Here is a 15,866-nt window from a genome sequence, read left to right on the forward strand (position 1 = left end):
AGCTTTGGCTGCTGGTTTAAAAGCTCTTTGGAGTTATGCTGAGGAGTGCCACAGCAGTACACTAAAAGGAGAATTTTTGCATACTTTGAATTTTCTTGGGTTTTGGTTTTTTTTTCCCCCAACTTGCTTAAAGACTATTGTAAGTTATTCTTGAAGTTAAATGCTTATTTTAGGCGTTCAGGCTTGTTTCAGCTATGAAGTCCTTGAGGTTAGTAAGAATGAGTTGTTTTTTGTGAACTGTGTATGTCTAGTAACTAAATAAACTTCAGAAGAATTTCCTTAGAAATAACATACCAGACTAGCTATAATTTGCCCTTATGACTTAAGAAATTTCAGAGGAGCCCCAGTGTAAGATACTGAACTACAGAAGAGCACTTGACATGTATTTCTTTTTTTTTTTTTTTTTTTAAAGAATTAAAAAGCCTGTTAAATACATTACCAAAATTCTCTTACATCTTAGTGTCTCTCTCTCCTTCCCTCTTTAACTTACCTAGACTTACCTACAACACCCCCAAACCAAAAATGTCTCTCTTGGGTTTTCAGTGTCAGAGGTGATTTTCTCTGTGGACACATCTTGTAAGTACTTTTTATAGAAAGACAGGTACAACCAAGGTAACAAACAGTAAGACTCAGATAAATGCCACATCTGTGCCAGTGTTTTATCTGGACAGAAGTTATGCACAGTCTGTATGTGTATGTGCTTAACAAATTTACTGAAAAGTTGCCGCAGCAGTGTGCTATTGAGTGGTTTTGGCTCAGGAAGATGATCTAATGGGTATTGGACACGTGGCCGAAAAGAGCAAAGTTTGTCCTGTTTTTAAGAACCTGGGCTATTGGCAGGGCATATGCAGATGGACAAAGCAGGGTCTCGGGCAAAATAAAGACTTAGAAAGAGCTATGGCCAGTATCATAAGAGGTATCAGGTATCAGAATGAAACTTCTTAAGAATATAGTTACTTATTGCTAAGCCCTTGCTGACAAATGTTGATTTACAGCTACTTTGTATGTCTGTGGAACTGGCAGATAATTACTTTTAATTACTCAAACTGTTTATTTTATAAACATGTATTGAAAGTCTCATTGCGATATGAGAATGAACCAGGCCAATGAAAATATTCATTCTTCTGCTTTTCAGGAGAAGATTTTGCTGTTGTGCAGCAGGAAATCATTATGATGAAAGACTGTAAACATCCAAACATTGTTGCTTATTTTGGCAGCTATCTCAGGTACAGTTTGTTTCTTTTGCTCACTTAAAAATTCTTCTCTATCTCCTTGTAAAGGACAAGTCTATAAGGTGACTTAGGCAAAACATATTTTACCAAATAAGTATTATTCACTTTTATATTTCTTTTTCATTTACCTTAAAATCTGTTCTGTGTACTACAGTGTCTCTCTGTAAATAATGTTTTTCTTAGCAAAATCTTTCAGTGACCATGTAGTCATGTTTCCTTGGAAATGAGTTGTCGTTTAAAAGCTTTGAATTTAATACATAAATGGGAAATTAAGCAGAAGTATTACAAGAATGAAGAAAGAGTCTGTGTATATAGTATCTTTTAAATCTGTTTCACCAAAATGTCTCTTAAATTTGCAAAACTTTGGGAAGTATAAATATTGTATAATACAGATAGGGTTCTCAGAAATGTTCTGACTTAACTGGTGTTGGCATGTAAAATTGTCCGAGAACTCAAAATTGAATATTACGGGGAAATAAGGAGGAAAAAAATTGTTGTTTTTTTCCTTAAGTGTAGTAGTGCTGTGTTAAGTTTTAATAACCATTTCATACTGCAGTGCCTAAGAGTGTAAACTGTGCAGCCTTTAAAAAGCCCATTGGTGATTTGTGGTTTTGATTTGTTTTGAAATATAAAAATGATTGATATTTTAGCTCTGCTTTTCTGTCTTGAGCTGCAGTTGTTTAGGACACTTAATGTAGTATATGTAAGTTGTTCTGTCTCATTCTTATGTGTAATTCCTTTGTAAGGTATTATGCTTCCTTGTTACAAGTACAGTAAACTCGTACTCCATACAAAGTCTCAGTATTGAGAAAATTGATGGCTAGTTTCTAATAATGTTTGCTATTATTACTTTTAATACATCCTGACAAATGTTTTATCCTAGATATAGTGATTTCTTGATATTCAAGGACTAGACTTTTTAATGCTGGATTCTGTGAATCTAATGTTATAATTTTGTTACATGGCATGATTTGCCTAAAAAGCTTTTAAAAGGCTCTGAAAAGTGGTGATGCTCTTTGCGGCAGAACCTTCTTGACCCTCTCAGGTATTCCCATATCTTCTGTCTGCACGGGGACAGTAGAGGTGGGACGTGACAGCTCTGCATGCTGTGAAGGTAGACCCTATTCATAATGGGAGGAAGCCAAGCTGAGTTACTCGTATGTGTACGTTCAGCAACTCCAGCTGAAATTCCCCATGATGGCTATCTGCTGCAGCCAAAAGCTTTTCAGCAGTATCGGCCAAGTGCTTTTGGATTGGGAGTGGGAAGATGCAGGTGGTATTTTCACATGAAAAATCTTGGTGCATTTAAGCCTTTCAACAAAAAATTACCATCTTTGAAGCAGTAATATATTGACAGAATTTGGCTCTTGTATTTGGAGTGCATCTATTCCTCTTAAAAATCCTTTTAAATTTGACTAAGTTATCTTCTGAAATGCTGCATTTCTTTTACTTTCATTCTAGATCAGCTAGAGCTTGGGGAGGTCCCAGTTACTGTTTCTTTTCCAGCCAGCACTGTGATTTGGTGCATGTTTGCAGTACTACAGAAGAGCTAACACATGCTCCCTGGCTTGCTTGTCCATTTTTGAGCATTCCTTGTTTTGCTCTGGAGTGAGCTGGGACAGGATGTTGAAATGGCAAGCATGGAGTTCTCTGTGGTGCTCCTAGTGACCTTGATGCTGAATGTCTGTGTAGCTGGAGCAAACTGAAATTAGAGAAGTTGAGTGTGTCCGAACTTGGAGGCAGTGCTGGGGAAGAGAGAAAGTCCTGACAATAAATGCTAGATGAGGAGAGTTCTTATGCAGAAGCTCAGCTGACTAATGCTATCCTGAGGAGTTTCTTCTCCCTGCCTCCTGTATTCAGTGTCCTGAATAGCCCTGGACACTCATTAAAACCATGTTTTATCTCTGGTGGGGTTCATTGCACATCTTTCTCAGTATGAGTATCTTGCTAGCTTTTGTCTGATGACTGAAAGTATTGCATGCTGACAGATGCAATTTAAGTCAGTAGAATCTGTGTTTTGAATTATGTTTGCTTTATAGTTGTTTCAAAGGTCTGTAGTGGAAAAGTTGGTCATATTAGTACTTAAAAGACATAGTTTAAAGTGGAGCGTGAAGGAAGTTTCCAAGAGAAAATGTGTTTTCAGAATACGATTAAGTGGAAATGCACTGGAAGTATGAGAATGAAGAGGAAAATAAGTTGTTGACTAGCCCATTAGATGAACACCATCTGCACGCTACACTGAGCGAGGCTGGGAGTGTGTTCTTGTGTACTGTTTGCATTTTTTGTGTATATATGTGCAGGAAGGGATCAAAGTCTGAAGATAAAATCAACAGGCCATGCTGTTCTGGCATCTCATATCTTGAAGGGTGCTTGTCTTGGCAGCCTGAATGCTTTTTTAATGCTGAGCTGGTCTGTGAGCTGCATTATGCACATGTTTGTGCGGCTGTGCGTGTAGATAGAGCATGTGTGCACGTAGGGACTTGGTATTCCAAACTAGGAGTGCCTGCACTTCATTTTTGAATGTTTAAGGTTAATTAATATTTGAAGGTTAACCTAAATTGTGTGTCACTTCCATTCTGTGCAGTACTGGCAGGCTTTTTCTTGTGCATGAACTGTCAATTCTTAACACTGCTACATACCTCAAAGTCATGTTAATTTTTTTTTTGAGAATTTGTGGAGTTACTAGTCTGTTTGACAGCAGTTTACTGATTGTCAGGTGGTAAAGTTGGCAAGGGATCTTGTGATCTCCTAAAGGCAGTATGTGGAAGCTCCATGTTATGGTGACTAAGCTTCTTAAATGGATGTTACATATTCTGAAAGTTGTGTGGCTGGGACCATATAGTGTCTCACCCTCCTGTTGCACCTCCTTAATCTTCCTCCCAACCTCAAAGACTGTTTATGCTTGGGAATAGAGCACATTTTTGTGTGTTAAGATGTTCTCCACTGCACATGATTATTTTTTTTGTACCTATCTGCAGTACTGGGAAGGAAGTTGTGTCGACATTTTTCTTGATGTGTGACGTTAAGTGTGGCATGCTCCACAAACCTGAAAGTCATTGCTATAAACATTTTCAGAAAACAAATTTAGAATAAAGTAGTAAGAGAGCAATGGCAGAGGGGAGGGTTGGGGCTCTGCAGTGCTGTTGAAGTTACCCTGGGCTGTTTTTCTGACATACGAACTTCTGACCAGAATGTGACGGTTCCATTTGTGTTTGTTTCTGGAGGTGAGATTATTTGCATTATGGAAGCACTGTCAAATGTATCCAGTTGTCTTACCAGCTGCTTTTTTAACTAGTCATAGTGGGAACAGATTGCTTAGTATGATTAATAAAAAGCTGTTTCTGATGAGTTTTATGTGAAAACAGACTGTGAACAAATATTATTGTTGCATTCAACTTTCTTTAAAATTTTTAGATTGAAATAGTGCCTCTTCTCATGATGCTGTATTCAGGCTGGGGATGCTTTTTTGTTAAAAAAACAGTTTTCTTCCTATCTCAGGGTATCAAAATATACCTCTACAGACCCAGAATTAAATTTTGGCAAATATAGTGTGTATTTTGACACAATCTGGTGCTCTTGCTTGGTCCCCTCCCCTTTCTTTGGTGTAGTGCTTCTCTTGTCTGGGCAATCAGATGGCTGTCTTTGAGGCCTCTCATTGTCTGACCTTTTGTTTTCAAAGTATCTTTCAATGCTAAGAACAATAAGAAAAATACCACCATTCTATACTTGACACTTACAGCATATTGTTCCCGATGTTTTTCTTCTGTTTACGTATGGATTTTTGAGACACTCAAATTTCTGCCTTGCTGTTAGCCTAGGTGTTAAGTTGCAGAGGCTAAATGGTACTGTTGATCTTGTCTCTGTTTTGTTTGCTGCACTTGCCATATGCTCTGCAGACACTGACGACTGTGTACACTGTTACTGTTGGTTACATGGATCTTCACCTGTCTCAAAGCACTTAGGCACAGTAATAAAAGGCTAGGTAGTGAATTAGAAATGCAGTCTCCTGTTTCGAACCTCTTATAGTGGGCTTTTTTTTTCTTTTCTGTAGGGCTTTTCCACACTGGGAAGTCAATGCCCAGTAAGGGAAGGTGTGAATTTACAGCACTTACCTACTTCATCATGTACTTAGTGGGTGCTCTGCTGCTGTCCCAAGACTGCTGGGGTTGTCCTGGCTTTTTCCCACTTCCACACTGCTGAAGACATCAAACAGGATGCAGCCACATGGGAAAGAGTGGCTTTCATGAGCCCAGGGCCCCCCAAAGCGTCCCCGAGTCCTGCATCATTGTGGGTGTCACCGAAATTTGGGAATAAAAGAAAACTCCTTAACACCAATTTAGCATTAAGAAGGAGGCATTTCCTTTTATTGCAGCGCTGGGTGTCAGGAGGATAGTTCCTCTAATCAGGCACACCTAACGCTGGTTCTCTTGTCATATTTATACACAAATGTTACAAAGATTACAAAGTGGTACACTCCCCATTACAATAATTGGTTCATATTTCTTCACCTGGTATGCAAACTAGAATGCATGCTCAGTTCCTTTCTCCGCCTCTATCTTTTGAGTAGGTGGTATAATTTGGGTAGGGGGCTTATGGGTCGGTGGTCATGGCGACCCTGGCCCAAATTACCTTTCCCCTAGTTTCTCAGTATTTCAGTGTTGGTAATTGTTTGCTATATGCCTTAGGAAGATAAGGATGCTCCTGGAGGGAATTAGTGTCCTCCCTTTCTGAAAAGTACGTACATAAGGACCTTGAAGTGTCTTGTAGTTCCTCCTTTTTATCATGATGTGTAGCAGGTAGTCATTGTAAGAATTGTTAGCCTTCTACCTAAAGTAATAATGAATAGTTTCTTAACACATATAAGTAGGCCTTCGTTACAGGCCTATCTTTTTTGCTACATGGGGAATAAGCACGGGACTTGCAGATGTCTGTCTCTTCAGTGCTTTTTTGTCACTCATGTTCCCCTGCTGCCATTGATAATTCTATTTTCTTTCACAGGTAGTTACATTGCTTCTGTGTCTGACTTTGATCGGTTATTTCAGTGGAAAGCCCTCATATTATTTCAAGTGATGCTTTATTTAACCCCTAGAAATGTATGGAGTTAACAGCCAGGGGACTTCATTGCTTAAAATGTCTGTAATGCCTGAACAATACCTTTCCCACCACTAGAGCAAGCAACAGGGACATAGTTTTGAGGACCATGTGGACTACGGAAGTAAAAGGGGAGAAGATCCAAGAAAGACAGTTCTTCTTGTAGCAGCAGCTATTCTAGCTGTTACCTGCTGGTGAGAAATACTTGTAATTTGCAGCTTGGGATAAGCTCAGCACTTGCATTGTAAAACTGCAAGTATTGGAGTACTGCGTCCAGCTCTGGGGGCCCCAGTACAAGAGAGACATGGAGCTGTTGGAGCGAGTCCAGAGGAGGGCCACAAAGCTGATCAGAGGGCTGGAGCACCTCTCCTATGAGGACAGGCTGAGAGAGTTGGGGTTGTTCAGCCTGGAGAAAAGGTGGCTCCGGGGAGATCTAATTCCAACCTTCCAGTACCTGAAGGGGGCCTACAGGAAAGATGGTGAGGGACTGTTTATGAGGGAGTGTAGTGACAGGACAAGGGGTAATGGGTTTAAGCTGAAGGAGGGTCGATTTAGATTGGATGTTAGAAAGAAATTATTTACTGTGAGGGTGGTGAAGCACTCGAACAGGTTGCCCAGAGAGGTTGTGGCAGTCACATCCCTGGATGTGTTTACGGCCAGGTTGGATGAGGCTTTGGGCAACGTGGTCTAGTGGAGGGTGTCCCTGCCCATAGCAGGGGGGTTGGAACTAGATGATCTTTGAGGTCCCTTCCAACCCAAACCATTCTATGATTCTGTGAAAACTTTGCCTTGCAAAACACTTGCAAAAATGTTGGCACTGCCCACAGGAGTCTCTTGGCTATTCCATCAGAACCTTGTGAATGCAGGAAACTCAAGGTCATGGACAAGGTGCAGAAAAATCATCAGACTTTCCTTGAGTTGTCCTGTGTCCCAATCTGCCCTAGGTAGTTTTTCTGCGATTTTTCTTTCCTGCGTGTTTTGATGGCCAGGAATGACTAGGCAAGCCCCAGATTTTCTGCTCTCCAAAATGCCTTTCTGTGGCCACATGTGGTACATCTGTCTTACCAGTGAAAGTTACTGAGTGAAAATAGAATTTAGTGTCCATAATAGAAGATACCTTTGAATCTTCAGCCTGTTGTCTATTCTTGGAAAGCACCTTTTATGGAGGTATAGTGAGTCAAACTGAACGGATTCCCTTAGTAAGAGGAAATCTAATGAACTTCCCTCTGACCCCTGCCACCAAAAATATCCATAGGTATTTTTGAGGGAAAAGACTTCATCTGAGAAGGCACTTAACCACAGCATGGGCTCCACTATGCCTAGCTTTGATTGAAGCACTAGAGTTTCACTCCATTTGTTGTGAAATAAATTAAGAGATATCCTAGGGCTTTTTGTTTTGGGTTTGTTTCTTTTTGTGTGTGTTTGTGTTAATTCTTCTGCTCTGAAAAATGTGTAGGAGAAGTGAAAATGAGGAAGAAATAAGAACCCGTGTCTGTTTTGTTTCTGCTCCTCAGTAAAAATATATTTCATTTTCATAGTAGATCTTGAACAAAAATCAGGGTGCATGTTTCACTACTACTGTTTCTATTACTCCAATAAACCCTGGAATATTTGGGTATTCTCTTTAGTTACTATTTTGACAGTAAGTGTCACATAAAGATTAAGTCATACTCATTATTTGACTTGTACTTTTCATAATGCAGAGCTTGTTATATTGTGCTTTATAATGTTTGAGTCCTCTCACTTATAGGTGCGGTTTTCAAATCTGACAGCTAATGAATGGTTTTGTTCACTTTTTAGACGAGACAAGCTATGGATTTGCATGGAGTTTTGTGGAGGTGGCTCTCTACAAGATATTTATCATGGTATGTCAAGACTGTAATTCCTTAAAATCTAAGTAAAGCTTACTTTCAAAAATGGAGATGATTACAGTGTTTTGGAATCGGAGAGGAGGAATCCTAAATTTGATATCCATAATAATCCATTGAAGGTAAATTTTAGCTTATGTATTTATTTAATTGGTTGGGTTTGGTTTTCTTTAAACAAAATTAGCTGTAGTGGGGGTTTTCTGAGCAGAAGTTATTTCCTTCCTTCAGTAGCTCATATACCCAGCACTACTTTTCAAAGACTGTAAAATTAGACAATATTGTATTGTAAAAATAATTAAAAAAAAAATCCTGATGTGCTGTCTTACTTCATAGCCATTTTGTTTCTGAGTTTTTGAAGTTTGCTTTAGTATAATCTGTACCACTGCCTACAGATACCTAGATAAGTGGATTGATTAGCATAGATGCTCTTGTCTTTTGGTAAACAGGAATCTTTTGTATGTTTGTATAGCAGTAGTGCCACGAGGGTCTTTTATTTTTTTTTTCATGCTGGATGCTTGACATGTGAAAAGCAAAGGTGGCCTATGTGTTTGCTTTAGGCTTAAGTGCAATGAGTGGTCAAAGAAACAAAGGGCATGTGTGAATCTGTTGCATAAAGAGAGGATCAGTCAATTGATTGCTAGTTCTCAAGAGACAAAATCAGTTTTGAGGGATTTTACTGCCCTGGAATTAAGACTTGCTTAGGAAAGGAGTATGCCGTGAGTAATGGCTCTGTGGTTCTCAGGTGATGTTTTTCAGACAAGAAATCCGCTCATATTCTGAATTGTGAAGATTTTACATGTTAGAATCTTCACATCTTTCTGTTCTGCGTAAACAGCTTGTATACCTTTTTACATTTAAGTTGGGTGCAATTAAAACAAGGCACCAATTCACAAGTTCGCGCCGTGCTCATGGTGTAGTGATTTGAGCATGACCTTGTTGATCCTTTACATCTTTGCTAATGTTGATAAAAACATCGTGTCTGATAGGCTTTGTTATGTGAAACACCTGTAAAATAGGAAATGAGCTCATGCCACATAAATGCCTGAACAGATGTTGTACAGGAGCAGTTTCCTGTTGCAGCTAATTTTTGGCTTCTCTGCTGGTAGTTAGAGTGGAAGGTTCTTTTCTGATCTTAATTATGTTCCAAAGGGTCTTATTCCAGTTGAACTATAGGTCTCTGTAATCTTAAGTCATTTAAGTTAATCAGAATTAAATTTCTCAAAATAAAGACATGCCTAGAAATATGTACTCTGAGTGCTAACAGAGTTTTGTGTGGGTTTGGAGCTTTTGTTTCAGAAAAGGGAAGATGGATCTAGACCTGTTTTGAAGATATATATTGCATGGTACTAATTTATATTATGGTTGTGGGTTTTGTAGAAGCTAAGCAGTTAGATGCTTAAATCTTACTTCATTTTTAACTCTCTACTCCTTCAGCTTCCTTTGAGAAACCCCATCCATCTTTTCTGTTTTGTTTTCTCTGCAAAACCTGAGAAGCTTGTAGTGAGGACTGCATTTCCTGGTCCTAAACCCCTTTAATTTCAAGATCAAAGTCCAGTGACTGGGGACAAGTCACAGGCCATTCCTTGCTTGCTGTTCAGTGTTTTGTTTATGTATTTGTTCAGAATTTAATTGTTTTCCTTTAAGAGACTTGAGTGAAGTGTGGGACCCTGGAGGGAGAGGAAGACTCCTCCTTCCCTTGGGAAGCTGCTGAGCCTGCTCAGAGGGAGAGTTTGAGAAGGTGCATGGTGTGGCAGGCCCAGGAGCAACAGTCCTGGTAGCTCATGCAGAGAGCAGGTTGCATGGGAGCGGGGAGAACGAAAGGGGACAGCAGTTCGCAAAGGGTAGATGGAACTTCCTGGGGCTCAAAGGGGACTGAGTGGAGTTTGCTGCAGCTCTGAGTCACTGGGTTGGAAGTCCAACCCTGCAAAGAAGGACACAATGGGTTTGTGCAGGGGAAAGTTGTGCTTAAATCACTGCTTCTGTTTCTTGTTCCTCTTAACTCCCTCCATATATAAATCTCAAAGTAATTAGTAGTTTCAATTCCAATGGGACTAGACATTTTTGAGTTTAAAAAATGTTTGGTGGTCTTTTGGATGTTCAGTCTGGGGGAAAGTCTAAGCACATTTTACTTGGAGACTTCTAGTGTCAGATCCTATCAGTGTGAATGGAAATAATTGAGGTATGGGTTTGGAATGATCAGTATCCTACCTGATTTTGAGAATTATTTTTTTTTTTCCCCTTCCATTTCAGTGACTGGACCACTTTCAGAACAGCAGATTGCCTATGTTAGCAGAGAAACACTACAGGTAGTATGTTCTCAGGTTCCTGTGATTGACTTTTAATGTAAAAGTATTAAAAGCTAAAAATGAAAGCTACAAATACTTGTGATGCTATGGAAGTACAGTGTTTGGATGGCTTAGCATTTTTCTCAAACTTTTAAGGAGGTCCTGTATTATAGCCTAGAACTGACTTGTACAATTGCATAACCTCAGATTATCACAGATCATTGGAAGAAAACTGTCATAATCTTTCTGCTGTTAATTTATATTTTTTAAGGGAGAAAGCAGCATATTTATTAATCCATATTTGTGGTACAAATTAGTTATTGCAAGTTCGAAGGAAAACTTAGAGACTCAGTTTTGCATATCTGATAGTTGATCTGTGCCAGTAAGAAAAAAAAAAAAGTCTGTGTACTTGAGATGTTCAACTTAAGGTCACCAGCCTCTCCTCATTGGTATGCTAGCTTTCATTTTCTTTCCTAAATTAAAGGTTCAGTTCACCAGTAAAACTGAATCAGAAACGGCTTTTTTGGTGGATGTCTTGCTTCCATGTGAGAGCAGTTCTTGGCTTGTAGTGAATGCAGATCTGTTGAATGCCATCAGTTGAGAGCTGCTGCCTCTCTCAAGATAGCTCTGTCCCTGAGCCAGCTCCCTTGCATGCCACTTAGCATCTCGCTATGCTATGCCAGAGATTGCTGACTTCTGACTTACAGGACATGGCTTTTTTTTTCCTTACAGTGAAGTTTTATGTGACATCTGGGAGTGTTTTGGGTTTTGAACCTTTAAACCGTTTAGTTGTTACGGAATCACAGAATAGTTTGGGTTGGAAGGGACCTTTAAAAGTCATCTAGTCCAACCCCCCCTGCAATGAGCAGGGACATCTTCAACCAGATCAGGTTGCTCAGAGCCCTGTCCAACCTGACCTTGAATGTTTCCAGGGATGGGGCATCTACCACCACTCTAGAAAACCTGTTCCAGTGTTTCACCACCCTCACTGTAAACAATTTCTTCCTTATATCCAGTCTGAATCTACTCTCTTTCAGTTTAAAACCATTACCCCTTGTCCTATTGCTCCAGACCCTAGTAAAAAGTTTGTCCCCATCTTTCTTATAAGCCCCCTTTAAATATTGAAAGGTCGCAATAAGGTCTCTCTGGAGCCTTCTCTTCTGCAGGCTGAACAACCCCAACTCTCTCAGCCTGTCCTCATAGGAGAGGTGCTCCAACCCTGTGATCATTTTTGTGGCCCTCCTCTGGACTCACTCCAACAGGTTCATGTCGTTCTTGTACTGGGGACCTCAGACCTGGACATGGTACTCCAGGTGGGGTCTCATGAGAGCAGAGTAGAGGGGGAGAATCACCTGCCTTGACCTGCTGGTCATGCTTCTTTTGATGCAGCTCAGGATATAATTGGCTTTCTGGGCTGCAGGTGCACGTTGCCGGGTCATGTTGAGCTTCTCATTCACCAACACCCCCAAGTTCTTCTCCTCAGGGCCGCGCTCAATCCATTCTCCGCCCAACCTGTATTTGTGCTTGGGATTTCCCCAGCCCATGTGCAGGACCTTGCCCTTGGCCTTGTAGAACTTCATGAGGTTCACATGGGCCCACTTCTCGAGCTTGTCCAGGTTCCTCTGAGTGGCATCCTGTCCCTCAGGCATGTCAACCACACCACACAGCTTGGCGTCATCAGCAAATCTGCTGAAGGTGCACTTGATCCCACTGTCTATGTCATTGATGAAGATATTAAACAGTACCGGTCCCCATACAGACCCCTGAGGGACACCACTTGTCACTGATCTCCATCTGGACGTTGAGCTGTTGACCACTACTCTCCAGCCAATTCCTTATCTGCTGAATAGTCCATGCATCAAATCCATAATCTTCTTGGCCTATGGAGGAGTGTTTCAATAGTTCAGAATGGAATTTATGAAATCATTATTTATTGTGTGGGAAGATTTCTTGGTTAATATGTTTAAATTGCTTCTGAGAAGAAAACTTGCTACTTTGTGTATATTTTCTAAGTGTTATCCATGGACCCATTTTTGTATATTTTAAAGCGGTCTGTAAATACATGCTTATAACACTCTGACCAAGTATAATATGCATAGTTTATGATATTTTGTTGTAGCTTACAATGCAGCAGTCACTTTCCCTAGTAAAAGCCTGAGAATATAGGCCATCCATCCATAAAAGTAATTTGTCCACTGTTAATTTTTTCATCAGTTTCCACGAATCTAGAGTTTCACTTGAATGCCTGAAGCATTCTATCTCCATGTTTAGAAGCCCTCTGAATGGTCTGTTTTCAAAAAACCACTTGCTATCAGTTCTGGTTGGAATCAGTGAGAATGAATCTGAAAATATAGGTCCTTTAGATATGGCCTTTAAAGTACCTGCCTTCAGGCATTCAGTTTTGAAAATGGTGTCCTCAGATTTTTCCAGGGCAGTGGTAAAAATGAGTGAGTTGTTGAGCTTCCTGTGCCAGTAGCATCCAGAGATTTAAATGCAAGGAGTGTACATGGGACTCTTCTAGCTAATGCCACTTGTTGCAATGGTCAGGTAGATGCTTTGATTAATTACACTCCGTACCAAAAGCAAATTGAATCCAATTTTTGAGTGCCTGCAATGAGGACTCTGAAAAACCATGGGACCAACTGAATATTGTTAGTCATTTCACCCAGATAAACAGGTTAAAACATCTGTGAGTGGTTTTTTTTTTTCTTTTTTAGTTTATTTAAGGAGTTGAATTTCATAACTGATTAGCACTTCAGCTACATTGCATTCAGTTTTTCATGAACTGACAAAAAAATACCCCAAAACTGTATCTTCAGTGGTACGGTTCACTTGAAAATCTCAAGTACCAAGTCACATAAGTAATTGTTTTCTCATTTTTACTGTTGGTGTATTTAGGACCAGCCATAAAAATGCTGATAATTGATTGCAAAAATAAATTAGGATTGTTTTCAATCTGTGATGTCTTGCATGAGCTGGCAAAAAACCTCTCTGTCTTGACATGGGTATCTCCCATGAAAATGTAGTTTTTGTTCATGAGCACAGAGTGAGGAGGATGTTTACGTGTCGTTTTACCCCTGGAAGAGAATTTGAGAGATAAGCCTGGCCTGTCACAAGTGACATGCTCTGTGATTTGTCATGCAAGGATTTTGTTTCATAGAATTGTTCCATAATTTAAACTTAAAGTTCTAACTTGAGTCCTAAAATACTTTGGTATTGTCATTGAGGCCCAGGAAGCCAGCCTAGTGCTTCTGCATAAATCTCTGAATTAGAGTTGAACTCCTGTATTAGACCCAAAATGCAGTCTGCTAGCATGCTTCTAAAATTAATTAAAATCTGTAATGATTTAGGAAATAACTGCACTAGGTGTCCAGTGATCTACCTGCTGAATAGAAGACTCTTATGCACTTTACGAGTAATTAACTTGGTCTAAAAAGGTGACAGTTACCATGTCCAGAGGAAAACTTGGTTGGGGGATGCTTTTCTTACATGGTGACTGGTATTCTTTCCATCTATCCTGTTTTAGGTATTATGCTACAACATATATTGAATTTGCAGATGCAGTTTGGATACACTAAAATACAAGAAAGTTCTTCAGTCAGTCGTGTAGATGGTTGAATTGGATCCTAAATATGTCTGATAAATAAGGAATGTATATAAAATTAAAAATATTGGACTAAATTGTTATCTAAATATTTTATGCAGGGACTATATTATCTTCATAGTAAAGGAAAAATGCACAGAGATATAAAGGTAAGTAAAAACTTAAGTGAATTTTGGTGGTTTTACAATAGGCTACATCACCTCTGATGGGTCTTTACTGTTAAATATCAATTTTGGGGATATTTTTAAATATGTAGAGTTTTTCTAAATATTAAAATAATATAAAACTTTCTGCCCAAGAAAAGAAAAAAACCCTCCTTTCTTTAAAATGCATGCATGGAAATACTTTGTTCTTTTAATTGGAGCCAAATATACCATTTATTTAGACCAGTGCTATAAAATTTAGGCATCGGCTAGTGTCCAGAGCCACTGTTGTTCAGATGGATGTAGGAGTGTGCAAAAGGAAAGGTTTGGTCTTTCCCACACCTCTCCAAGGAGCTCAACGTACCCTTCTCTCTGAACCAGCTAGTGAGCAGAGCTGGTGCTTTGGCGTCTTGTTCCTTTTCTTGGTGAGCAGATTGCAGGGCTGCTGTTCCACGTGGTTCTTGGAGATGACTACTGTCCCTTCCCTCGCATGCTAAAATTAGAGAGGGTACTGCAAATGAGGCTCTTTACACTGACTTATTTAAACCTTCATCTCAACAAAACTGTATCAAAGGTGGCTTCTTCAGACTCTTACATTCTCTTACATTCTCTGTTATATTTTCCTTCTGGTGCTTCCTGTTGACTTTTTGTCCTTTGTGTTTTACTACCTACTCTTTGCCTTTCCAAACACTTCCTTGCTCAGACTGCAGCTTAAAATTGGCAGGCTTCCTCCTGGAAATCCAACAGTAAATTATAATATTCCTTTGTGTTGTGTGGGGAGTTGGTTTTGTTTGGTTGGGTTTTTTTTTTTTTCCCAGACTAGGGATGCAATGTACATAGTAGCTTCAACTGTAGATGCCTTAATGCAGCCTGATTCCAAGTTGTTCTTGTTGACTGCAGAAGAATACAAAAATTAAATATTTTCATTATACTTTATAGAATGCAAAATTATGCTTGTAAGAATACAGTGCATAGATACTTGTTTCTAAACAGAACTGTGCTGATAAAAAATGCTTACAGTGCTTATGTTGAGAATTTAAAAAAACAAAACCAAAAATCTGTTCTCATGAGCATAGAAAAACTATCTTCATCTGCAGATCTCCTGACTGTTGAATTATGTTTACTTCCCTCAGTAGCTAAGTTATGTATTTAGAATATCTGTCCTGTTGGTTTTGAAAGGTGAACAAGGTCAAGAGCACGTTAACTGGACTGTCACACTGTTTACCAAGCTCCCTCTATAAGGCTCATTAACTATAGTCCTTAAGGCTATAATTATAATTATCATGGCTCTCAAACAAAACAAAACCAGCTCCTACATATGAAAAGAAAATCAAATTGCTTCCGCTTTGACCTTTAGAGTTCCTATTTCCTTTCAGTCAGTGTAAATAGAAAAAAGTAAGAATTCATCAGCATAGACAAATCATCATATTCTGCTTTTTGAGAGGGTTTTGTGTACAATGGAAACTCTGTAGTACCATAGGCTAAAGAGTACTAAACTAAAAATTAATGTGAAACCCTGTATATCCAAGTTTCTTTATATAAACAGGATGGCAACTTGCTAATTTCACAAACATTTCCTTGGTAAAGCTGCAGATTTCTTGAGCACACAATTCTTGGTTTGTCTTTTGCCTCTAGTTTGCCAT

At 39.3% G+C, this 15,866-nt stretch overlaps 1 protein-coding gene across 6 annotated transcripts in view; it reads left to right on the plus strand.

Annotated features, from left to right (window-relative positions):
- Window positions 1–15,866, plus strand: part of MAP4K3 (mitogen-activated protein kinase kinase kinase kinase 3) — a 90,495-nt gene that overhangs the window by 13,861 nt on the left and 60,768 nt on the right. For all 6 annotated transcript variants that reach the window (XR_012834764.1, XM_075749569.1, XM_075749570.1 and 3 more), the window contains exons 3-6: window positions 1,136–1,226; window positions 8,124–8,188; window positions 10,442–10,497; window positions 14,182–14,229. Coding sequence is in view for 5 of the 6 variants with exons in the window: in XM_075749569.1 (XP_075605684.1) it covers window positions 1,136–1,226; window positions 8,124–8,188; window positions 10,442–10,497; window positions 14,182–14,229 (260 nt within the window). In the remaining variant the exon portion in view is untranslated. The remainder of the gene's footprint in view (window positions 1–1,135; window positions 1,227–8,123; window positions 8,189–10,441; window positions 10,498–14,181; window positions 14,230–15,866) is intronic.

Source organism: Balearica regulorum, chromosome 3, assembly GCF_011004875.1.
Source record: "Balearica regulorum gibbericeps isolate bBalReg1 chromosome 3, bBalReg1.pri, whole genome shotgun sequence".
Taxonomy (NCBI): domain Eukaryota; kingdom Metazoa; phylum Chordata; class Aves; order Gruiformes; family Gruidae; genus Balearica; species Balearica regulorum.